Source organism: Rhipicephalus microplus, unplaced genomic scaffold (assembly GCF_043290135.1).
Source record: "Rhipicephalus microplus isolate Deutch F79 unplaced genomic scaffold, USDA_Rmic scaffold_132, whole genome shotgun sequence".
NCBI lineage: Eukaryota > Metazoa > Arthropoda > Arachnida > Ixodida > Ixodidae > Rhipicephalus > Rhipicephalus microplus.
The window spans coordinates 521303-548465 of NW_027464704.1; the positions used below are offsets into that span (position 1 = coordinate 521303).

At 42.4% G+C, this 27163-nt stretch overlaps 1 protein-coding gene across 3 annotated transcripts in view; it reads left to right on the forward strand.

Annotated features, from left to right (window-relative positions):
• The first annotated feature begins 4300 nt into the window (after positions 1 to 4300).
• Positions 4301 to 27163, forward strand: part of LOC142790842 (uncharacterized) — a 28468-nt gene continuing 5605 nt past the window's right edge. For all 3 annotated transcript variants that reach the window (XM_075885370.1, XM_075885371.1, XM_075885372.1), the window contains exons 1-9: positions 4301 to 4448; positions 6867 to 6920; positions 9514 to 9549; positions 12950 to 12994; positions 16233 to 16253; positions 17955 to 17978; positions 20377 to 20541; positions 24307 to 24345; positions 26263 to 26295. In XM_075885370.1, coding sequence (XP_075741485.1) covers positions 4373 to 4448; positions 6867 to 6920; positions 9514 to 9549; positions 12950 to 12994; positions 16233 to 16253; positions 17955 to 17978; positions 20377 to 20541; positions 24307 to 24345; positions 26263 to 26295 — 493 coding nt within the window. In that variant the 5' untranslated portion in view covers positions 4301 to 4372. The remainder of the gene's footprint in view (positions 4449 to 6866; positions 6921 to 9513; positions 9550 to 12949; positions 12995 to 16232; positions 16254 to 17954; positions 17979 to 20376; positions 20542 to 24306; positions 24346 to 26262; positions 26296 to 27163) is intronic.

A 27163-nucleotide genomic window follows, 5' to 3' on the forward strand; every position in this document is an offset into this window, starting at 1 on the left:
GAAATGCACGCAATTTTGGTAGTGAAGTGCTCCTACCACATAGTGAAAACTTCAAAATAAACGGAAAACGTATGTTCCGAAAGCTTTAAAACGTACTTAGATAACTCGGCATTGCGTTATATGGACATGAAAAATATGACGAAATGGTAGGTATTCTGAAAACGGGAACATTCAGTTTCGGTTTCGGATGCATTCATAAGAGATGAAAGAAGTGCTGGTAACTTTTGAGCAACTGAATATACCTACATATTTATTTTCTCAAAGTGTTCTTGAATAAATGAGGAGCACCGAAACGTGAAATCTCCCGAAAATGTGTCATCAAAAATGCGGTTCTGAAGGTGGTGACCTTCATAAAGTTCCGTAAGTTTTTAATAATAGCAGCTCTTTTATGCTGTTCAATGAAGAAAAAAAAGCCTTCTCTGATGACGACCAACTATATTATTTCCCTAGAACAGTGACTTATCGGGGCCGAGAATATTAAAAGTGGCAATAACCAAACTTCGCTGCCGGGTTACCTCCCCCTACTTTTACCTGCGTAGAGCAAGTCAAGCGCTGTCTCCTCTGTGTCTCTTCTGTAAGGAGGAGGAAACAATTGCTCATTACTTTCTATGTTTTCGCTGGTACACGTCATTGAGGAGGAGATTCACAGCACAGCGTCTTCGAAACTTGGGTCTGGAAATATCCACATCAGTTGTTTTTTTTTTTTTTGGCGCCTCTACTCTGGGCTACAGTCACAGGAATGTCTACTACGCCTTAGAAGAATTTATTCAATCAGAATAAAAGAATATTGAGCTGTATTCTTCATCCTTTGAAACATTTCAATACTAATGTTCATAATAATCATAATACAATAAGATGAAGAAATAACAATAAAAAATCACCAAACAATCGGCCAATCCCCTGCATTGGGTAAGAGCCATGAGAAGAGGCAAAAAAAAAGCAGATGACCGTTCTTTTTGCGCTGTCTGTTGAAATTATGATTTACTAGGAAGTCCACACTTTTTAATTGCCCTCAAACGTGAAAGAGAAAATTTCTAGTCACCACAGTCCTGGCCATAAAATTTACATATATTATATTGCGAACGGTGTCGATCTTTGACATTTAGTCAGACTCCCCCCCCCCCCCCCCCTTCACGCCACCGCAACCGCAAGCAACACTTGCTCTTTATTGATTTGGATGGTGTCAATTAAGCTTCAAAGTGATGGTGCGCCTGGAGGAATGTGCGACTTTTTCAGGACCCTAAGTTTTTCGAAGAGTCGTTTTCCACGACAGCCTTTTTACACTTTTTGCATAAAGAAGAAATATTTCGGAAAGCATTATAAGAAACATCAAGTATTTTCAGATATAGGATGGACATAGTAAACTTTGGGAGAGGCCTTCGTGAGCAGTGGGGATCAGTGATTGCGTTAGTGATATTGCAATTTTTGTTATGCATGTCATTGGAGGCTAACTTGTATGCGCCACTGTGCATTAGAGAAGAGGACAAACACGTCAAAACACAATAAGTGGCGTTATAATCGACTGGCCAAGCCAGACGTTCTCGTGTTATGTTAGGTAAAGGTTATGTGTAGGGTGAGCCCAACGTAACATCAGAACGCGATACATTAGGATTGATCCTAAAGAGGTTATTATCTATGGCGCAACAACATGGTTAAGTAAATCAAGCCATTTAAATTAACATTGATGAACAAAAGTTTTTAAGTGGTTCACTGCCTAAAATGTCCTTGGGCAAACTGCTACCAAAGGTGATCCTTGAGGATCAGAAATCAGCTGCGTGCACCTATGAATTTGATCGCGAGTCATAAGAGCTAGTCATCTGCAGAAATACGGGCGTATATTACGCCATGACAATAGCGACAAAATTTATATAAACATTAGTGGCGGAATTTCACTGTCGTGGTCATGATTTGAAGCTGTTATCCTAAAAGGTGAAGGTGGTGAAGCACAACTGCCGAACATTTGCCGATTGTTGTTTCGTGACAGGACAGCTTCATGCCACGTGAAGCCGAAAGGAACGCAAAGTACGAAGACTAGGTAAATCCATGTTCGACCCATAATTACCATGCGCACTGAAGCGCCATGCATTGCAGCTTCAATAAACGCTAGCACAAGAGGTCCCTTTAGTGTATATTTAGGAAACTCTACGAGGCCAGAGAAAGAGATGCTTCGCATCTAAAAATGGCGGGAACACCTTTGGTCAGACGCCACCGCATGGCAGGAGACGCAGAAGGGTCCCCTCAAGCGCCGCTGTTTATAAGAAAAGGGAATATCTGAGAGCGTCATACCCTGCATTGTCGACCCTTGCAGCACAGTGCTCAAACACGAAGACGTAACAACTGTGACGGTTGTCTGTTCACGCTTGTCCAGTGTATATCTGCGCGTTCTCGTTGAGCGTCTTTCTTTGCGCTTCAGTGGTGTGCTAAAACTATTTACCTGCTTATTAATATTGTGATAGCAACTATATGGACACTCTCGGCTGAATTTTGCCAACGGCATCGGCGTCAGCGTCGCCGTTACTCTCCGTATACGTATACGTATATAGGGTGGCCCACGTAACTTAAGCGATGAATTTGAAAATGAAAGACAGTTTAGTGGGAAATCGAACCAAACGCGTACTACTCTCAGTAACCTGTAAGCACTTAGGATATATTTTATTTCTCCCTATACTAAATTATTGAATATTTATAAACAAATTTAATTATGGGCTGGAAACCCAAAATATGAACACTGAGATGTAGAGCACTTTCAGAAACCACCAACAAATTTGTTTCCTGTACGATACGTCTAGCGCTGTTATTTTTTCCGCATTGTAAAGAAAGCCTATAGCAGCACTGTAGCAGTGCGCTTGCGGTCCGTCACACGCCTTCTTTTCCCGTTTCGCGGATTTTCTTTACAACGTGGAAAAAATAACAGCGCGAGACGTATCGTAGAGGAAACAATTTAGTCAATGGTTTCTGAAAGTGCTCTACATCTCAATGTTCATATTTTGGGTTTACAGCCCATAAATTCTAAAAAAATGGTAATTAGTAATAATAAATAATTAGAATGGCGAGAAATAAAAAAATAGCCTGAGCACCTACAGGCTAGTGCGAGTAGTATGCGTTTGATTCAATTCGCCTCCTAAGTGCCTTTCACTTTCAAATTCTTGGCTCAGGTTATGTGGGACACCCTGGGCATATGAAAACGCAAGAAACATAAATAATCCAGAAAAAGATTACGGTGCGCGGAATCGAGGGTCGAACCTATGAATTGTCAGTGTGAGACGTTAGCCACTGAGCCACCAAGGACCACCTCCTTCAATGTTTGAACGGCAAGCTATTTATATCTATATACGACTTACCACTGGTGATGGGCGTTTCGGAGGGGGGGGGGCACTGTCGTGTTTTCAGCATTACCAGCAAGATGGCACAGTGAGCACGCGTCGCCCACATCGCGTGCTCTCATCTACAACGAGTACTTAGTCCCGCGGAGAAGGGGCAGGGTGTGCACTCACGCGTGCGCTTGCTTATCTCACGGTGAAGACAATCCTGTGCCTTTCTGACCTTGAGCGTTCACCGGAGCATTTATGTTGTAGATACTGGGCGCACAAAGGTCACTGCAACGATTGTACAGTCCACGTTTGCAAAAAAAAGCATGCTTTTCAGACACAGAGAAGTAACAACTGAGACGCTTAATCGCATTCATCTGTACCTGAGAGTACGTTTTGATCTGCTTGACGTTCTGCGCGTGACCTTTCAATTTGTTGCTATCACGATCATTGCTTTGCATTTGCGGCAAAGCTGTGTCTTGTATAGTTTGTGTGACGCTCCAATTTCTTGCTATCGCATTCATTTGTTCATCTGGACTTGTGGCGAATCTGTGACTTTTTATAAGAACAAGAATCGTCGACGCATCGTGGTTTAGAGACATCGTCGCCAACTGGCCTGTATACTCAATACTGATAATTTAATAAGCGCAGTACTAGTAGGAACCGTAGTGCCATTGAGGCGCTGCGCTATGCGTCGGCCACAACTGCTCAAACGGCCACTGATGACGACAATGTGTACGCCATTGTTATTTTTGAGCATGAAAGATGCACTATAACGTTTGCAGATGCTTCTTCTTGCATGAGCTACATCTACTGGTGCTCTTGCGCAGCGTTTCACTCCATTGAAATCGGCGTTGTCAAGGTGGAAGAAGACGTAATTGAGAGAGAGAATAAAGCAACTGCTGTCGCATTGTGTCTTGTCTTCCTAAATAACAATGCCAGCTGGTTTTTAGGCGTAGGTGCTCGCCGCTAGCTACGGTATAGTGCTGAGAGTTCAATAGACGTGCATAAGCGCTCTTGCAGCTGAATTGTATGGGCTGACGGATATTTTAATGTAGGCCACAATGAACGTTGCCTTGGTTATGCTGGCGCTTGTCGCCATCGTTATTATAATGACAGAAATGGAGCTCGCTAATGCAAGTGAGTAAACCTCGGGGGCATTACCAGCTATTCAAGGTTTGCCTGCTATTTCCAAACGTAGTGCTAAATTAACTAACCAGTTTTCAGAAGAATAATCTTTGTGCACCGTAGTGAACACGTTTTTGATGTTGCCTTGAGCTTCGCTATTGTTTGCTTTGGTGACCTGAAGAGAAAAAGAGGAGGAAATGACATCACGGGGTTGATACAGGAATTGTCACTTACAAAATCTCTTCACATATGTGTAGCTAATGGTCAACAGGTTGTTTTTGTGCGAAAATTTAAGAAAAGAAGTAGAAGGAAAATTCGTGGGGCTGATTTTAGTTTCGGTTAGGTTAGTACCAATCTTATGATTGAGTATAGCACAAACACACACACACACACACACACACACACACACACACACACACACACACACACACACACACACACACTATATATATATATATATATATATATATATTTATATATATATATATATATATATATATATATATATATATATATATATATATATATATATATATATATATATATATATATATATATATATATATATATATATATATATATATATATATATATATATATATATACAGAAAGAGAGAGAGAGAGAGAGAGCTCAGCTAGTTAAAAAGACAGTGTGTGCAAACACGCACACAAGAAGAAAATTAGGACGCAACAAACGCTTACTAACTGCAGAAGGTGCGCACAACAGCTGAAAAGAAAGAAGGCGCGAGCACTTACCTGCGTTTGCCCATGCAATATGGGAACCTATTATTCTGGCACACATGGCGCACGTGTTCATGCAAGTCAGTTTATGGTTGGCTCTCGCATGCTTTACCACTTTTGTCGATATGTCATGCTTGAATAATTGGACGCGTTTATTAATTCCTATGCCTGTAAAAAACCGCGCATTCATCGAAAGTTGGCGTGCACTTGTGTTCTCAAGAACGTATATGAAAGATTAGGAGGTCAGCCTCCAGTTAGCGATCTCTTGTGTTACAACTATCTTTGGTTAATGCAACGTGCCGTCTTTCCAATGCAGAATAGGCCGCAGCTGAAACGGACCTTATAAATACACTTCTCAGGCAATCAGCGAATTTGTTTGTGTGTTTTACATAACAAATGTCAGGCTGGTTCTTGTTTTTTTTTTACTCGCTTAATCTTTCTTTGCAGTGTAGCACACATCTTGCCTAGCTTGTTGGCAGCCGTAAGAACTAACATTAACACTGTTGCTGCAAATAGGCCTCCACTATTATTTCATGCACAGCAATGGTTCCTAGGTACGTGGCAAGATCTACTACAATACAGTAGTTTGATTCATGTACAATGCAGGTTTCGCAGCAAAGAAGTAAGACAAGATTTGATGCAGTATTGCTAGTCATCGTAGCAACTTATTTGAATCGAAAACAACGAAACACGTTCCTGTGGAGCATCCTGTGTGCGCACCTGCTGTAGTCCCACGTAGTGATCGAAAAAACAAAAACAAAAAGAAGACAAACGGCCACAAGAACGTTCTCAGAGTACAAAACAACACCGACCTTTTCTGCTGCATGAAAAACCTATTTCCTTCAACTTATTCTCGAAAATAAATTCCTACATATGCATATGTGCAAGAACAGTATAAGTAAAAAAGAATAACTGTGTCTCAGTCGCTGTAATCATTAGCACAAAATCAAAAGGGGTATTCGAATAAACCACCTTGATAAACCCGATAACGCTAAATCACTGCAATATTATTTATGGAATTAGGCAGGGTAGTGTAGAATTGTATTGGTCCCCTCTTTGTTGGCCACCCTTGACACAACCAATAGTAAATTTCTAGCCGGGTTTTTTCTTGTAGCAATATGAGTATGGAGGTTAACAGTATACACAGTCTTATTTTGATTAGTGATATATATAGAGAGAGAATGGTAGAGAAAGAAAGGTAGGCAAGTCAACCAGTCTAGAAGAACCGGTTTGCTACCCTACACGAGGGAACGGGATTTGAGAGATCGAAAGAATGAAAGAAAAACAAAAGATGAGAAAGACCGAAAGGTAGTGCATCACACTGCACGTGCACAAGCATTTTATTAGCAAGAGTTCATCAATATGGCGTGAAAACGTGGCAACGCTATCACAGCTGCTTGTCCAGGTCCATTTTTTTTTTTCAAAAACCTCAACGTTTCCTTGGTCGCCTTCAGCGGCAATGTCCTTTGTCGGCGACATGCTAGAACAGATTCGACAGACACTTGTCTATTGTCAAGTCATAGAGACGCAGAAAGTAGGCAGTGGGGTCACACTTTCCTTCGTGATATCATGTAACTTGACGTGCCTGCTCAATTTTGCCCTTTGTTGAACTCACATGATCCCACTGCAGTGAAATGTGGAAATTCTTAGACACAGAATATTTACTTACACTTTATTATGTATCATCAGGAATGAGCGGCAATTCAGCAGCATATCCACGCACTCAACAGATGCAAAAATCAAGTGAGTAAAGACTGATTTTTCTGATAAAAGGAAACATTTCTAACCACTGAAAGTAATTACTGGCAACTTCACATGCAACTATTTTTCCAGCATTGGTGTAACTATTTTAAGCGCTGTTAAACCTATTTGTGCTTCATTTTTAAAACTTTTCTTTTACTTTGTATGCTAATGTGTTTTAGGATAGCAGCAATGCTCTTCCGAATATGTTCTTGCAAGAGAAGCATGCAAATGTTGAGGTTGGCGTGGAGCCTTGTAGCTAAAAAATAATAATAAAAAGAACAAAAACACAAATATATTGGTTTTCTTTAAAATACGGAGAGGTGTAATTCAGCATATTTTTTACCATTTACTAGTAGTTTATATAAATGCAAGGTATATGCATCCCAACAGGCAAATTAGACAGTCGCAGGAGCATATGACGCTTGAAATCACTCTATTTCTTGCTCGACAACTCCTCGTTACAGTTCTTATGCTAAATGTCCGGCACGAGTACGTCTTATCTACACTGATGCATCAGAGAGAAAAAAGACTTCAAAAATAAGCAGAGGAAAGCCACAGATGAGATCGGGTGATTTTACAGGCAACACTCACTCACGAAAGGTGGCCTTGTAGGTCAGGCCAGCAACTGCTAGATTTTTTTAGTAAAAAAATTGTTTTCACTACTATTTGTTAACGTCAGTACATGAAAACTATGCTATTTTCTTGGATGAAATGACGAAATCTTTTATATATTTCCAAATATGGTTTGAGCTGAACGTACAGCCTGAATTTTTATTGAAGGTTTCTTAGTTGTGCTGTATCACCGTGTCTAAGCGCTTAAAGGGCCCTCAACCACCCAAAGGTCGAAATTCAGTTGTGGCCGAGAAGTTGTGCGCGAGTGTTCCACTGCCACGCAGCCATGCGAATTTTTTCTAAATGGTCGTAGTGGTTAGAAGATGAGAAAAGGCACCTAATTTCTGCAACCCAGTCGGGAGCACGGTGCAGTGCCTTTTTCGAAATGGTGCCGTAACAGCGGAGCTGGACGCGTCTGATTTTCGTTACTCTCCATTGGTATTCTCTTCCAAAGCCGCTTCGCCCTCTCGCCGAGCACTCCTCCCTGTCTCGGACGACATACGTCAACGCCGACGTGATGCTCGAAACGCTATCTTCCGGTAGCCGCGACTCCCTCTCTCCGTCAACTAAGTCAACTGCACGCTTGTTGGTGAACCGCTGCTGCCGTTCCGGCCTATGCTTATATAAATTATGCAGGTATGGGCCCTGTGTTGCGGGGCAGCAGTGCTTTTGATTCGCAAGTGCGCGCACGTGCGTAGGTAACACAACGAACAACAAGCCGCGCGGAGTGCTGCTTGCCGATCAACCGGAAGTCGTAGTCTCTTGCTCAACCAATCACAGCATCAATGTGCTGAGCGTCAGAGATTCAAGTTCTTGGAGTCTCGCGGAGGCACGAAAGGCCAGCAGAGGAGGAAAGACTGTTTCTTAGAATTTGTGGTGAGCCGGAGGCTCGTAGCGCTGGCACGTGTAGAATCATTGATCGCGAGGGTATCCGCACACGATGCACGTGTTTACTTCGAATGCTGGAAAATATATCGAACGTGGTTTAGGTTCCCTTTAACGGTAGCATCAAAGCAACGGAATATAATATTAGATGACCGAGAACCAAAAATACCCCAACTAACAGCTATTATTCGGAAGAAGTGCTTTCTGTTGCATACGAACTTGAAGTTGTTTTGACGAACCCTGCAGGTTTGTTAATGGAATATGCGGAGAACCAACAAATGCAGGACTTGCGGTGTAAAATGACTCGATTACTGGGGTGCCATTGTCCAGCATGTGACCAAAAGAGGCTTACTCTTCGGATTGTATTAGTGCACCTATAGACGACAAGCAGTCGACAAAAGAGGTCTTGAAATCATAGTCTTTCACTTCGGCAAAGTGTATTTCAGAGCTTCTTGAGGTGCACCGTAGCCTAAATGACTGCTTATCAACGAACGATGAATGTTTTGTAGTTGTGTGCCTATGAATGCGCCAAGTGAACGTTTTTCATATTTCGATCCCCTACAATGTTTTATATCGAGTGAATGTGTCACTGGCTCAGCCGTATTCATATCTCTCACTTTACTTCACTATTTCTCACTACCTGCTTCCATGTGCGCTGCTAGATGATACTGGTAAATGTTGTTCTTGCACGTAAAGCATAGCATTGGAGGTGACTTTCTGAAATAAAAGAACGTACATAAATGTTAGAGTATACCTAATGAAGCTGAACTTGGATGAGTGAATATAACAGTTTGGTTATGCATTTTTGTTCTTAAGAAATGTTACATAAATTGCAAAAGGATCAAAATGTGGGCCAGTTGGTAATTCATTTTTCTTCGTTCAGCGAACTGGGAGCGCAGAGAAAACACAAAGGACGAAGCGAGGAACCACACAACACGAGCGCTCGTGTTGTGTGGTTCCTCGCTTCGTCCTTTGTGTTTTCTCTGCGCTCCCAGTTCGCTGAACGAAGAAAAATGTTACATAAATGCATGATAATCGCAAATCAGAAAGTTTTAAATACAAATTCGTAAACAAATGTGTTCATTTGTATTTTCAGGAACCAGGAAAATAATGAAGAAGCTTAATCCTAAAAGTAAGTGGGAGGGGTGAAACAAACTTGTTTATACGAGAATTATGGTTCAATGCTTCCCAGGCGAAATGTAGAAATCTAGAATTTGAAGTGGCCTTCATTTGTTTACCACACTGCTTAGAGGCTTTCAATGCGTTTCAACAAGCAAGTCAGTAATTGATGATCAACTTAGGATTAATAAAGAATAAAATATTTGCATACAAATGACAACCGTACACAGGATAGCTGCAGATAACAATACAAAATGAAATGAATTATATGTACGTGTGTGCCTTAGTCCAGCAAATAAATATTGTGGAAGGTTTTTTTATATTACATTAACCTAATGAGTACAAATTTAAGTGCCCTAATCGAATGCCTTCACTCGGCATATGGTAAATAAGCAACCAAACAAATTTTCTGAAAGTTTGCGGCTGAGCCGCAACATACTCGTCAATATCTCGACAAAGGCATATTCAACTTTTTAACATCACCAAGTGTTTATTTCTGTAAGTTGTCATTACAGGCATATCTAGTAGTGAGCTGTTACAGGCCTCCGTGCATAGAAAGAACGAATATATGCGTTCGAATATTGCAAGGTACTTGTGACGGTGCCGAATGCAGCGATCAAACCGCCTCAACATTTTATTGGGTTCACTTGGGGCCAGCAAAACAAGTAGCAGTCGCAGTGCAAGTAAGTAAGTATTCCAGCGCCATCAAAGCTGAGGGCACGTCCATCGGCAGTCTGACATTTTATGAAACACGCCGTTTTTTACGCAATCATCGTCGCACAGAACAAAATTACTGCTGCCCGTGCAAGCTTCAGAATGCCGTCAACTATCTGCGTCATGCATGCAAATTGATCGCTACAGTCGCATAGAACCAATTTCCCGCACGTTTTGGACAGGTATATAGCACTCAAGATGGAGGCTCGATGACATAGCCCAAGCGCTCACTTTCCGCTCAAGTTTAATCCAGAAAACCAAAACTCATATGCAGAATACCACATATGCATCAAAACTGGAACAAATGTATCTCGGATACATTCACCACACATTGCCTAATGTTGAGCCTGAAAAACAGCACGAGGTGTTGAAACGTCATATCTAGAGAATCCAGCAACGGGCTATGCAGAGAGGCACTCAAAATACTACGGAAAGATGCAGCGACGATAAAGAGGCGTGTTGATAAGGGTAACCGCAAAGGATTATGCAAACCCTATCTTACCGAACAACTAAGGCACACTCGCAGCACATTCTTCATGTTACGACAAAATATAACATTTCCTTATGTAAAGTGTCACCGACGCCTGACTGACCCACACGCTTACGATAGTTATGATATGTCTGCAGCCTCAACAGGTTCCCGCGCTTTGGGGCTACTGTGTTTGAACAAAATGAAAGTGGCGCTAAAAATGGACATGAACCCACACTGGTGGCAACGCATTCACATGCAGGAGCTTGCCGGGTTTTTCAAGGAATTGCGGTGCTCTCTTGATCGCACCTTAAGACACCGGCTCGCCTCACGTATAGGCGGCTACTTGACAAAGATTATCAGATAAACATCGTTAAAGCAGCAAGATACGTATCCATGAACATGCTTTACGATGCAATGAAGACTTGAAGTGTCTCTCTTAATTTTTATGCGGTGGTTCACCTTGGCGCACAGTCCACTCAACTTACTTCGCGCCGAAATCGAGACTCGTACATCATTGTGGGAAGTCCCTTAAGTCAGTGAGTGAAATCGTGAACGTATAGAAAACGAGCGAATTTACTGCCTGTTTCTTGAACTACTCAGACTCACTGGTGCTGCGTTTTCTTAACTCCTTAAGTAGTTTATCCAAAGTATAGCAGAGAGCATCGTTGGTGCTAGCGAGATTATTATTAACACTGTAAGAATGTCATGTATAGTGGAGGAGTCTTATTAACGCATGTAATGTTGCGCCGCAACATTTTAGAATATCACCATGAGTAAAAAATGCATTGTGCAACGAGTGGGTGGTTTAAAGTGTAACATCAATGCAACATGTGCAGCTGCGCAGGCACGCGTCGAGACTTCGACGTCTAGTGGGTCCTTCGCCGATTCGCTAGAGAAAGAATAAGGTATAGTGGGCATTTCTAGACTGGACAGGTGCTCGTAATGTAATACGAAGCGCGCGAGCTGTGGCCAAGCTATGCAAAAGTGAGTGCCAGCCCCCTCTATCAGAGAAGCGGTTCTTCATTTTCATGCGGATATGATATTGCTACCTTCTGGCACATCTCGGTATAAAAAATTGGCCCCGTATCTGTATGTTTCACTGCAAATGTCGTCGAAATACGATAGTCTTGCATTTGGAGAGAGCGAACAAAACGTTCATTTGATGATATGCGCGAGAAAATCGGTGAATTGTATTCTGGAGGCGCTGCGTTAGAGAGTCTCGATCCGTGCAGCGAAGGTGAACGAGTGCATCGAGGTGCGTTATAGACACGAGCGATTTTCGACCGTTATCTTCGGAAACGAAGGAAAGCGTGCGCACATGTCTCAGAGGAGATAAGGTGTAGAACGCAAAGTGACGGGCAGGTGCCAACACCGTGTCGTCTTAGCTATAGTTACGGTATATGCTACCTAAAGGGAGCATATAGAGTAACTCCAGTCTTAGCAAAGCGTTGGAAACACTTGCCTTTTTGAGCATCGTATTGCATTGTCAGCGCAGCGTGATAAACGTTACGGTCCTTAGAATTACTGATGTATGCCTTCTCTAGCAATAATTGCTTTTTAATTGGCATTCGCACAAGTATGAGCGCTGAAACTTGAGCAATATTGGTGGGCGCTGCGGGATACGGTTAGCCGTTTAGGGTATCGCTTGGAGCCGTTTGGGGTATCATTACGGCAGACAAACAGACAAATGTAGAGACAGAAAGACAGAAAGACAGAAAGACAGACCAAAATATTTGTGTCGAAGTATCCCAAGAGACACTATTGTCTTTAAAATAAAGAACCACTTCTCTGATGAAGCGCGCTCGCATTAACTTTTGCGTATTTTGGCCACAGCTCACGTGCTCTGTTTTACTTGATGAGCACCTGCACTTGCAGTAGGCATTTTAGGATAGTTTGAAACGGCCAATTTCATACGCACAAACGTTACTTTTCATGTGACTCTGTTGAACGCGATAAACATGGGACCCGATTACGCTATCGCATATAACTCTCAAAGACGAAGCTCAAGCGTTATTCAAGCTTTCTCCCCCGTCCCGACTGCATATTGCAGCTGTATGCATGTGGGGATGAAGTAAACATAATCTAAAATATAATATTAAGTGAGCTAATAGAAACAGCAAGTCGTTGCTATTATCTTTTGATGTACTGTAAGCAGCACTCTAAGTGTACGGCAATGCAGATTTCCAATCATCATCATGTTGTAAATATGGGCTTTACTTCTGTGTAGATATGTGGAAGAAAAAAAAGCATAGGAAACCTAAAAAGCCAAAGGGTGAGTACCACACAACCTGCCCACAAAGGCAAAATTTATGTATATACTAGCGACGATATATATATATATATATATATATATATATATATATATATATATATATATATATATATATATATATATATATATATATATATATATATATATATATATATATATATATATATATATATATATATATATATATGGTAGCAGGTTTTTCGTTGTTGTCACTGTCGTCATCGTCGTCATTGTTGTTGTTGTTGTTGTTGTTGCTGCTGCTTTTGCTGTTGCTGTTGTTTTGTAGAAGAACGGCAAGAACCACCACGGGGGATCGGCGACGATAACGTGAGGCAGTAAAATTCGTGAAAAAAAGGGGGCTATGCAATTACGACAATTTATACTGTATCAAAGTGATTGGGGCAGTTTTGTTTTTTAAAGAAAATGCCAATGAAACTAAGGCTGTACCATATAAGTAATTAGGTAAAGATAAGATAAATGGCCATTACGTCATACATTTATTTCATTCCCTTTGTCCTCCTCGGTTTTTCCTGCCATGCCTTCATGCTTCACACGATTCCCTCTCCACCCGAAAGAATGTGAGAGTTACATCAAATGACAAAGGACAGCCGCACGACTGAAAAATTTCCAAATACGCAGAAACATCGTAAAGAACTTCCCTAAACTCGCAGTTAAATGTTCGGAGGGGGCAGTCTGGCAACATGCACAATAGCTCTGGTGGGCGAGGCTGGCTGTTATGTCCTGGAAAACATATATACGCCCACCTTGAACGTGGAGACTGGCGATGACGTATCCTTGAGGGGAATAAACGTGGTGGGGAGGATTTGGAGTAGCGGCAGCACAAATATCGTAGGCGTCGTGTTCTTTGTCGTGAGTGGTACATGTGCGGTGCTATAACTTTGCGTAATTGCGCACCGAGGCGGATGGGGGTATTATTGCGTTCTTCCGGAATACAGGGTGTGGTTTTGCACCCTTTTCGTCGTTCTGTGTCGGGTTGTCTGGGCCTTGGTATTTGTTGGAATAAACTTGCTCGACGTCTTTTTTTGTGAAAATGCCCCGAATTCGATGCCTTCCATGTTTTGAATCTTGAATTTATTATCGCGTCAGTTGACTTGTTTGTACACGTCTTTAAGCCGCGAATGTTATTTCGATGTCTGTAGTGGTCCTTGTGAGATATCATGTTGCTTAACTTGGTTGATTTGCTTGTGCTGTCTTTGCTGGTCTTGCTAAAAACGCTGAGGGGGCAGCAGTTTTGGAATAGGACATTGTTTTTTTTGTCAACTTGACGTAGTGTCCACTTGGTCGCTTTTCAGGCAGTTAAGTTAGTAGGACAGATTTTACTGGGGAAAATCAGAGGCGACTAAAACACTATCCATTACAGGGGCTTCTGGCACACGACAACGTGTGAGAGTTGATGATTCTTAGATTACTTTGTAGTTTGGACTGCCAGGTGGCTGTACGTTGATACCTCAACAGAAGGACGTTGATATCTCAACAGAAGTGGTTCAGTCAGATTCCCGTTGGGAATGTTGGTCGTACTGCACAACTAAATAACTGAGCTGTTTTGATGCACGTAGTGTACCGAAGGGCGGCAGGGATTAGCTGAATATATTCCGAGTTCCTCAGCTCTATCACGACCGTAGCGAGCGTTTGAGGGGTGAGGCGGACGTTGTGAGCAAACAAAGAGCCACATGACGCAAAACAAGGTGGTGGGCCAATAGTGCAAGAAGAGGGGTAGAGTGGACACAGTGGTTCAGTAACAGAAATCCTATAGTGCAATAAACTCTTTTCAAATTTGTGAAGTTAGCTTTCATGCTATGCAATTTGAACATGTAATGGCGGCTTGCCATTCAGTGCAAATAGCCTGTTCAAGCGCGGTTTGGTTACGCAATGACGCGAAAAGTGCTGAGTTACCTCTCTTGATATAAACACTCATAACAGACTCTTTCCAATTGCTTAACATCACCGTATTTGCACAGATATGTTTATGCTATGACTGTTATGCTAAATTGTATATTGTATGTGATGTGCACTTGGTACGCTTGCAGACTTGGATTTTACGTTAGCTTTGTTATTACACACTTCAAAGAAATAAGGAGCAGGCGGCGCCATATTGATGTGCTCACATATCTTTATATCACATCAATAAATAAAAAAAAAACCCTGCACGTTAAACTAGGACCGCCACTTCGCTTGAAGCACGACAGATACCACCATTTCTTGTTCTTGTTCAAGTGTGTGGTGCAGAAAAGCGTACTTGTGAATTATGAAAATGGTTCATTATGACGCAGAAAAGGCCGATTTTCCTACAGAAGGGAAACCTGATGAACGGCTTGGTCTTTTGGGAAAAGCACACGAACTCTAATGGTAGTATTTATGGAATATATACGAATCTCCACTGTAGTCTCTGATTCGGATGATCATCTCTTCCCTGATTTTTTCCCACGATTCATTGTTCTGGAAGATGTGAGTGAGGTAAAATATTAATGCCTAGATGGTGACGTGAAAATTTTGTAAACAGAGGTTGTAGCTCGACACAAACCCTGTTTATGAATTTTTCATCGCAAGCTTCCATGTTCCCCCTCTTACCGTTTGTTGGATCACCGGTGACGTAGTCGCTTAAGTTTGTGACTATTTCCTGTTGCCATCCAGACGCAGCGTGGAGCTCGAACATGTTGAACCAGTTCTCCACAGGTGCTTCCTCTGCTGATTCGGTGAACTTGGGGATGTCAGAGTCAGCCGATGGTTCTGTCATGATGCTTGTCGCTGTATACCGCTAAAAGCTGGTTCGATAGTTCATGTATTGGTCAGGGCACCTTGTATAGAACGTAGTTGATGACGTGCGACTGATGAAGGTGCTGGCAGGTCTTCTTCCTGTTGGCTTGTGCCGTCTTCTCCTGCCATGCCTTTAAGTATCCCATACCTATGTAGTACAGACGTTTTATTTATCACACTACCTTTTGTAATAAGAAGGTGAAACAGAGGGTAGTATGAGTGCACATATCGGGTCTTTGTATTAATAGCATTTTTTTTCAAACAATGAAATGTAGGAAAATGGCAACCCAGCTACGAAGGTGTCAGATTGTGGATCACGACCACTTTTATTTAATATACTCAATCGCGTCATGAGCACAGATTGTACAGGGAAGGCTCTGGCAAATAGTGCGTCTCACAATTCAGCCACGAGTGCTTGTTTGAACAACATACGAGCGAGGAATGATTTGGGGTTATTTTACAGGTCGCCCGTCGGGAGGAATGGGTGAGTGCACTTTCATTTTTTATACATATGAAAAAAAAAGAAATATAGCTCATGGAGCTGTAAAGAGGCGTACCTGGCGCTGTAGCTTAGAAACTAAGGAACGGCGCTTGCGGGTGCAGGATCAGGTGCCGGCTATCATGGCTGAATATCGTGGCTGATGGAGTGTGGACACGAACTTGTTCAGATTTAACTGCACGTTAGTGAACTACAAGTCATCAAAATTAATTCAGAGTAGCCCGATAAGCCTGGCATGGTGGTTTCGGTACGCAAAGTTTTGCATTTTTCATTTCCTCATTTAAGATTTTTTGGGGAGCTAATCAGTTTACCGAAAGCACAAGTTACTACAAAATTTTTAAAGCTTATTTCATGTTACTTAAGTAAGGTAAAGGATAAAATTAGGGAATTTCAACTACCCTTTTCAGTTAGCACTGACGTAGCAGTTATACCGTTCAGTTTATTAAAGTACGAGAAGGGTGCCTGCAAAAACAGCAACACAGAAATAAAGATGTCGAAGGTTAAGTGACCAAGAAGCATGTGTAAGGTGATAAAGATATGAAGCAGCGACAAAGACTTGCAAAAAGTATTAAATTTTATTGTCAGTGCATACTAATAGGCGAACGATCCGAGAAGGCTATTTAGTATGTTAAACATATGATAGACATGACGATATGCCCAAAGTGGAAAACTTGTGCAGCATTTGTTCGCTTGTATGGTACTTTTGTTGAAATAAGAGCCGCTAACCAGCTCTTCTGTAGTAGTAGAGGCGGGGAGAAGTTGTTTCTTGAAAAGTTGTAACTGCCCCGTACCTTACAAAAAACACCACCGATATCAGACACAGGTCCATGATTTTCGCCTTTTACCAATTATTTATGAAATGGTTGAACTATGAGCTTTTCAGAAAAAATCATTAGAAGGAATAAATCAGCTAGCTCCTGAAGATATCATGCTCCAGAACAATGATGTGCGATGTTAATTTGAAATATTGGTAATAAATAAAAGTGGGGAAAGCATAGAAAGTAAAGAAAAAAAATTAACGGGGAGGGAAAAGAGGATAATTAGTGAAAGGCAAGGAGGTCGATTGAACGCCCGTTCACTTTAGTACCCTGCACTCTTCTCATGCTCCCTGTTCTTCCACATTCCTTCTTTCTCGGCCCCACCGCGATGGTCTAATGGCTAAAGTACCCGGCTGCTGACTTGCAGGTCGCGGGTTCGAATCCCGGCTGCGGCGGCTGCATTTCCGATGGAGGCGGATATGTTGTAGGCCCGTGTGCTGAGATTTGGGTGCAAGTTAAAGAACCCCAGGTGGTCGCAATTTGCGGAGCCTTCCACTACGGCGTCTTTCATAATCATATGGTGGTTTTGGGACATTAAACGCCGCATATCAATCAATCAATTCCTTCTTTCTTTTGAGGAGGACAGTGATAAATAAACGAACGTGTATGCTGCCGTTCATTACACAAATGACCTAAACTCTGAGCTGCCTTCGGAAATTTCATGCACTGTTGTTTTTAATATTAGTTTTTCAGTTCACAACCAGTCTCTTCAAATACTAAATATTTACAAAGCAGGAAAATAAGGTCAGTAAGCTAAACGAACAGATAAGATAAAATAGAATACGGAAATTTTAAAACGCTGTGCAACGCAGTATTTGACTATCATTAATAAAGTAAACAGTACTAATACTTTTTATTGTCTTTCCAGGAATGTCGGATGTGATGCTGATGAGTAAGAAAAATTGCCACTTTCTTTTAAATGCCATCGCTGCCCCCCCTTTTTTTTTGTTTCACACACAGTCTAGAGCTGTGTACTCTTAATTATGCTCGTATTTTTATCATAGTGCTCAGGAGAATCAGCATCGTGCGTACATTTGTGCAGAAACTTAGGCTTGTTTGTGCAGCTGTCTGTTTGTACGAAGTTGTGAAGGAGCAAGCAAGTTTAGAGATGCAGTCCACTTAGCAGTGTACAGTGTCACACAATATATTGCCATGCGCGCTTATTCCTGTCTTTTTTATGCGTTCAGGTTTCTCCACCAAGAATGGTAGCATGTCACGCGCAAGCTTAGAATGTTCCGACTAAGATTACGTGGAGGGCACAAGTAAGGTTTGAAAGGCATGTATAAAAAAGACTGCGGAGGAATTTCATTCACGAGCAGATTAGCAATGGTTAGCGACTGATCGCCGCTATCGGTGTACTGCGTGCATTGCTTGTACTTTTGATTCTTTGAGCACAAGCTCGCTCAGCAAAAAAAATTAGTCAATCACAGCCACACTACTGTCCTTTTCGCCGTTACTACTACATGACAATAATCATTTACGCTCCTAAATAAGAGCCAAGACATATGTCGAGAAGGAACTGATAACAGAACATTTCACAAGGAATCGAACGCTGAATGTGGTACCACTTACATATAAGCGAATTTACATTCCTGACACTGCTACTTAAAGTTAGAAAGGGAGAAATCGCGGGAGTCCGTGATACAAGGCATCCCTGGAAGTACCACTTTCGCAATTCTCACAAAGTAATCCATGATTACAATTGATGAGGAGCGAAAAGAACACAAGGTTATCATTGCGAGCGTTTCGTATAGCTTACAGTTCGCCAGCTTGCCACTTGGAAGTTTCCTATGTTTTTCTATCCTGTGTTTAGGAAAAATATATGTGAGCATATTCTTGCCGATGTTGTGCAACATTTATCGCACCATACGCACACAGTTGCCAAAGCTGGAATGTCCATTGTTTGCCACCATTCCGAAGAGCACCTTGACCATTTGGGAATATTGACACCTAATAACCAACCAGAAATTGTTCAGAGCAGATACGGCATTCATCGAACAAATTTATTTGAAAGTGGGAACTTGAACTTAAAGGGCTGCCAGAAGGCTTGTAATCACATCTGGGCTCAAGCGTATAGGCATATGCTCCTATGAGAAGCCACTGCTTAAATTCCTCAAAACGGACGTGCTTGACAATGTGAAAAGGTTTCGAATAGCGTAGAATAAAGCTAATTTGACCCCTGTATAGTCAGGACGCACGAGCTCGTTGAGGAAGTGTGATGCATCTTGACAGATATATACAGCACAATACTCAAGCAGGGATGACTCGCCATAAAACCTAAATTCACCTTTACCACGAAAGAGTTCGCACTACTTGCTTTGTACTACACGACTCCAGAGGCCATCCTCTTGAATTAACAGAAAGGCGGTAGTGTGTCATATTGGCGTTTTTTTTGTTTTCTGTTGACCTACTTTACGAAGCTGCAGGCTTGCTACGCACGACAAAACAATCGAGCCAAAAGAAGCTGACAATCCAATGCAACGGATCATACGCGCTTTTATCTGTGCTTGTTTTCGATTAAACATGGTAGGAAAGGTAGGTTAGGCTTCGTGTTTCTAACTTACCACAATGCCCAAAGCACAATACTAGCGACGCCATCAAGCTTGTTCAGTACACGCTGAAAAAGAAAGGTACAAAAAATCAAATGTTGGAAACAGTCCCAAGCAAAAAAAAAAAAAGAGTGAAAGCTGGTGTAGGAAATAATTTCAAAAACTAGCATTCAATATAGCGTCTAAATTACACAAGAGGCGTGAAAGAGAGTGCTTTAAGTCAGTTTATAACAAGCAAAAGACATTTCAAAAAAGTATAATTGTAGTTTCATCTAGAGGATCGGTTAATGTAAGTCATAACTACCGTCGAAGTACTGCTCTGTAATTTATCTCCGAATCCAAGGTTCAGTGAACACCCCGAACTTTATGAATGTCAACAGGCATTTTGAAATTAAGATCATTGAAAGTACGAGTAGAAGTAAAATGTTTCTGCCATTCCATGTTTGACTTTCCTTGGGGTGAAAATAACTGAAATGCGCCGATGTTTTAGCAAAGACGCAAAACACATAAGTTCTTGAAAGCCTTGACGTCTCTCTGAAGTGAGGTGGCATCAATGTTTTGCTCTTGCTTTTTTTCACTCTTCCAAACCTTTCTGTTATGGCTCGAATAGATTGCGTTGTGTTGTAGTGCATAGTGCAGTGCCTTAATAACACAGCTGAGCATTATGATCTGATTGAGTTGTTGTTATCAGAACATTTGTAAGCTTTGAATGGTCTACAAATGGTGTTCTTTTCATTCTAGATGGAATGATGGGTGGAGGAATGGGAATGGGTGGAATGGGAATGGGAATGGGAATGGGTGGAATGGGCGGGATGGGCGGGATGGGCGGAATGGGTGGAATGGATCCAATGGCAGGAGGACTAGGAGGCATGGGAGGAGGACTAGGAGGCATGGGAGGGGCAGGAGGTAAGTAGAACTACTGATTTCCTGTTTATTATGAATGATCATATGTACGACAACTAAAAGCTTAACGGTCAAATAATCTTGACAGCTTGATTTAATGCGCAAGAAATGCAGACAAAAAGAAGAAAGGACGTGCGCAGGCTGACATCTGAATCTTATTAAGCAACAGATGATATACACGCAGAAAACAAAAATGAAAACGTCAGCTAATTGGCATTCAAAGAAATCGTAACATATATGCAGTCCCAATCTTGCGTTAAGATGTTGCGCCTTTGTTACGGCCATATTCCCAGAATGTCCTTGTATGCCTATTGTATTAGAACTGCCAAACGCACCGGTAAGCGGCAGCGTACTTGTGGAGAGAGAGAGAGAGAGAGAGAGAGAGAGATAAAGATGCAAGGAAAGGCAGGGAGGTTAACCAGACGCACATCCGGTTTGCTACCTTGCACTGGGGAAGGGATGAACAGGAGAAAAGAGGTTGTAGTGAGATAAGAAGGTACACACAATCACGAGCACACTCGGTGGAGCACACACAGTCTACAGGCGGTCGCTCAGGTTTGTTGACTTTAAGTAAAGTAGGAGTGCTTTAGTCGCTTTCTGCGCAACTGAGGCAGATGCCCAAGGTCCTAGAATCTTCTGCACACAAAATGGTCTGGAGTCAAGTTGATTCAAAACCATCCGGAGCTGGCATCGCTATGTGTCGTAGCCAGCGCAGCTGCACAGGACGTGTTCAATGGTCTCTTCAGCTCCGCAGTAGTCGCATGTAGAGGTGCTTGCCATACCAATACGAAAGGAGTACACCTTTGTGAATGCAACACACAACCAAAGGCGGCATAACAGTGTCGCATCGGAGCGGGAAAGTTGTGATGGTAGCTTTATCTTGAGCGAAGGATCCAGTTCATATAATTGACACCTTTGGAAGCTGGTAGACGACCAGAACGTGCGTGTAAGATCTCGAGCCAGCAGGTAAAGTTGTCTTGCTGTATCATTCCTTGATAGAGGAATCGGGACCACACGGGTTCCTTCATGAGCTGAGCAGGCTGCATCATCGGCTAATTGATTTCCGGTAATACCGATATGTCCAGGCAGCCATTGATATATAATATCATTCCCTCGTGCTAGAGCTTCATGATGGCAATGTCTTATTTCATGTACCAATTGTTCATGATTCCTCCTACGCATGGCAGACTGCAAACTCTGAAGCGCTGCCTTCGAATCACAGAATATGACCCCTTTTCCTGGACGCTCCTGAACGAGATATTGTAAAGCAGCCCTTATAGCAGCAAGCTCTGATGACGTAGATGTAGTCATACGCGACAACTTAAACTTGATTGTCATTGCTGTAGCCGGAATTACAACGGCACCTGATGAGCTTCTGGACGAGACGGACCCATCAGTGTATATCTGCGTTCGCTCCAAGTACAACTCATGTAATAATAGCAGTGTTGCTTGCTTCAATGCTACTCTGGAGTGATTTCTTTTCTTTTTGATACCCGGAATTTCTAGACGTACTTGCGGCTGGTCGAGGCACCTCAAAGGACATGCCATTCTCGTAGCTGGCGTATATCCTGATGGAATGCTGTTTAGGTGCTTGGCAATGATGTCTGAAAACGTAGCACGTGGTCTTCCGGAGGGTAGAAGGGCCAAGTGGTGGTAGAGGACACGGCTAGCATGTCGAATGTGCGCTCTGAGGCAATCCACAACTCTATATGTCCTGACCGGATGGTCTTTGGCAAGCAGGATTGTGGCATAAGTAGAAGCGCATCGGGGCACTCCTAGGCAAATACGCAGCGCCTGACCCTGCAAACTCTCCAATGAATGAGTATTGGATTTGCAAGTGTTAGTCAGTACCGGCAAGCTGTAGCGTAATAGATCCAGAAATAGGGCCCTGTACTGCTGTAGCATGGAGGCCACAGAAGTTCCCCATGCTTTCCCGCACATGAATTTCATTATATGCACAATAGATAGCAGTCACTTCTTCAAGTAAGCACAATGTGGGCTCCACGAAAGACTTCTGTCGAATATTATGCCCAGGAAACGATGCGTCCGTGCATATTTGACACTCTGCCCATTGATGTAAACAGGGTATGGCGTCATTGGTTTGCGTGTAAACGCCATCAACGCGCACTTCACAGTTGATATAGTTAGGCCTTGTTTCAGAAGGTAGGCCGTTGTGAGGGTTGCTGCCCGCTGTATTCGTGCACGCACCTGAGGGCGAGTAACTGCAGCACTCCAGAGGCAAATATCATCGGCGTATTTGGATAGGCACACCGACTTTGGCAGAACCTTCACCAGACCAATGAGGGCAACATTGAAATATGTGGGGCTTTAAACACCTCCCTGTGGTACTGTACAGTAGGTGTAATGTTCAGCAGTTTTACCCTCATCTGTTTGCACAAAGAAATTCGGCCTGCCAGTTATATATTCTTTTATCCATAGAAACATTCTTCCAACAAAGCCCATTGCTGCGAGAGAAGTGAGGATGGCATCGTGAGCTACATTATCATATGCACCCTTCACGTCAAGAAAGAGTGCCACTGATATACGCTTGCGACTTTTTTCTTGCTGAACAAATGTCGATAAGTTAAGGACACAGTCGATGGAGGAGCGGCCCCGACGAAAGCCTGCCATGCAGGAAGGGTATTTGGTGTATCGTTCCAAGTACCACTCGAGACGAAATAGAACCATTGTTTCCATAACTTTTCCGAGGCAGCTTGCGAGGGCAATAGGGCTATACGCTGTCAAGTCCAATGGTGATTTTCCCGATTTCAGAAGTGGTATTCATCGACCTATTTTCCATTCTCGGGGAACACTGCCGCTGAGCCAGGAGTTGTTGAAGCATGCTAAAAGTTCTCTTCTGGCTTTTTATCCAAGGTGTTCCAACGCACTATAAGTAATACCATCAGGACCTGGCGATGACGTGCACTTAGAAGCGACTAACGCACCTTCCAGTTCTTCCATGGTGAATGGACTGTCCATTTTTGGTAATCGCGTCTCAGTAATGATCACGGCGTCGATGCTCTCGTTCATAATATTCCCGGCAACTCTCGTGTGAAATTCTTCAGCCACCTCGAGTTCTGTTTTTCCATGATGGAGTGCCAAAGCTTTAAAAGCATGCCGTTGTTGCGGATAGGAGCGAAGACCACGAACTGTTCTCCAGATAATGACAGCGGTTTATGAGGGTCTAGAGATTCGCAGAACGCATCAGCGTACTTGTGGCGGCTGGCATTAAGCTTGGTAGCCTCACAACACAGAAAACCGGTAGCGATATTCTAATACTGGCAAGCTGTCTGCAAGTACTCTTGACTCAATGTAATAATGATGACTACACCTAGGAATTCAGTAAATGTTTAGCGCTCTATGTCCCCGTGGAGCCATTATTGCAATGTTTATTTTCAAATGAAACATTGTGGTTATGTAAAACTGAAAAGCATCTAGGCACCATTTTTTACACTTTTCGAATACAATGTTGCCAGTGTTCATCGACAAGTTAGAAAAACCGAAATATAGAATAGAGTGGTATTTAAATTCATTTACGGCTGATCGCAGAGATGCGTACTTTTGGGTGAAGGAGAGACCGTCAGACCTGTGTTTCTTTTCATAATTGCCCGTAATTCTGACGCTGCAATTTAAGACTCGGTTTTTTATGTGTGTGCTAGGGCACCTTGCTATCACAGATACGAATGCTTATCTCCTATATGCCAAATTTACGCTGTGCTTCTTTTGGTAGCGATGAATTGTGTGTGAACGCCATTTTAACTCTTTTAGGTGGCGCTGGGACAAACAACGGCATGGGAGGTGGCTTTGGTAGGTGGAAGCGCGAATTTGTCACCGAATGCTTGTTTCGTGCTTATGGTTTGTGCTGCTTACAGTGTTGCAAATAGAATTACTTCTTGTCATTGGGAGCGCTATTTCTGCTCAGTGAATATAAATCTGCAATATTTCTTTGCAATAGGGAAATCATTTGACTTAAGGAGGGTTACGATGAAAAACTTGTCAGCTATCAAATTTCTTCTTGATTGGTATAACAAACACATATTCTAGGACCCTGTGAAAAAGACATATAAGTGTCTCTAAAAAAAGCGGGAGACGCAATTAAGTTATACCAGTGACACCAAAGTTACGTCTCACAAACTCACGAGCACGTCAAGAACATGTTCGGCACATGATATAATAAAATGTTTAGATGAAGGAATATTACACACGTTATATCCGATAGACTTGAACAATCCTTGAAACACGGTGTGTCGCTGGGGCCAATGTTTCAACAAGTGGTTTTGTCTGAATCAAAGTCCTGAACAAGGCAAGACCACTTCGCGAAACGTTCAACCCAACGGGACCCAGTGTTTAAGATTGTCCTTCTCGTCAAACTTCCATCTTGCCTTGAACTTTTGCTTTGTCTATGTTACATCAGATGTCATTTACATTTCGTCCAACTTCTAAAAAGCAACCCCGACGCAGCAGCACGGAATTAATGACGTTCAAATAACAAAAAGAAATGCGGGCAGTATGCGCCAAGTCATGCAAAGCTTGGCACTGCTAACCGCGGGCCTGTCGCCACTCGTGCTTCGCGTCAACCGATTAGTCTAACTTCCAGATGCTCGCTTCCTCCTCGGACGCAGCGAGCAATGGAAAGAAAAATGGTAGGTGTAACCTTAAAAAACAAGATGAAAGCAGAGTGGATTAGAGAACAAATGAGGGTTAAGGATATCATAGTTGAAATTAAGAAGAGGAAATGGACATGGGCCGGACATGTAGCGCGTAGACAGGATAATCACTGGTCATTAAGGGTAACTAACTGGATTCCCAGAGAAGGCAAGCGGGTTAGGGGGAGACAGAAAGTTAGGTGGGCTGATGAGATTAAGAAATTGCGAGTATAAAATGACAGCAGCAAGAACGGAACCGAGTTCTGGTGCACACACCCGTTCATGACGATGACAAGTTTCAGGTACTGTCCCACCCGTTACGCCAAGCTAGAGAATCTTCACTGTCACAAGACTACTCGATGTGCTCACTTCAGGAAAAGGAATGCTGTTCTTCATGCCAACATTATTCCCCTGTGTCAGGAAATGGACTAGTGATGGGTCAAGTTCGAAGTTTAAATAGACCAGTGGGCACGGTATGAGAGATACCACTACAGCAATCCTGGATTAAATTACTGATTGTCGGCAAGGGGTATTAAGTGTTACCTGCCTAACTGAAGATGCATATAGTCTGTCTGCGTGCGTGGAAGGCAAATAATCGCAATGCTGTTTGCGATGGGTAGAATTCCTCCTTCAACTCTCGTGTATCGCGTCACTACCACTTCCGCTTTCTGACTTTCCACTTGCGACGCTTGATGCATGAAGATAAGCGATTTTCACTCTATCCTTACAACAAGGTGTCGTGTAATTTGGCCGGCACTTAGTTCGCGAAAGTCATTTTTAGTGACGCACTGAATGACACCGCTGCACAACGATGAATAGCTGTGCACTGGTGAAAAACGCTCTCCTCAAAATTGCACAAAAATGTATCTAGGTGTTTAGGAATTCCAGTTGCCATGGATAAAAAAGTAATCGATTGCTTGTATTACTGTGTTCTTTTTGTGATAAGTGATTCCGTGAAAAGTAACTCAGAAAAACCCTCTTAATCTACTAGCACACTAATTTTACAGTGCAATCAAAATAACAAGTTTTTTTAACAAGGCCTAATGGCAACACACTCGGCATGCTCTTTTTTTTGTAGGTGATGGATCGTCCAGTAAGTCTTCGAATGCAGGTGAGCATTATCTGCCGCACTTTCAGAATGAATAAGTGGTGAATATTAAAAAAAAAGAATGAATCTTGGCCACTGTTAGGGATGAGGTGGCAAAATGGCAAGTGTAATTAAAGATGATGAGCAACTTTATACTGACCACTTTGACTACCATATATTGCAAGAGCTTTGAGTGCTTCATAATCAGAATTTAGTAACCTCCGTAGAGCTGCCACGTCGGCGTGCAGCAGATGTTATATGTGCCGTCAGACGTCAGCCTTGTGAGAAAACTTTGGATGTCTAAATGAGCTGTTTGAAATATTCTCGGCACAGCACCTGAGCCTGACGCTGTATGCATCGCGTTGGAATATCTTCACTTGATGGTGAGGTAGCTTGTTGATTTCGCCTAGTATGTGTGGTGCGTATGCTTTAGTGGCCAGAATATTGTTGAAAATTTTTGTTGACGAATACACTGACTCTTTTTCCTTAGCATGAGTGCTAGTGTTGCTTCCAACAGTCTATCTCTCTTTTTTGTTGTCGGATTTCATTCTAGTGCGAAAGTGGTGAATGAGTTATTTGCTATAAGAGAGCGTTCTTTCCAGATCTTAATGAGAATATTTTGGTCTTTCGGGTGTGGGGATAAACTGGAGTGCGTGGAAAAGTATATGCGTCAAAAAAACTGTGTATTTAACCCCATTATCGTGTGGTAGGGAGTACGTGGGACAAACGAAACGATGTGTGAATGTTCGTTTAAGGGAGCATGAGTTATCTCTTCAAGGGATCGCGCGACTTCATCGGCCGGAACATTGCAGGTCATGCGGTGTTCGTCCCATTTTTGAGAGAACCACCATCATCTTCAAGCATCCTAACCAGCTAACAAGAGAAATCGCTG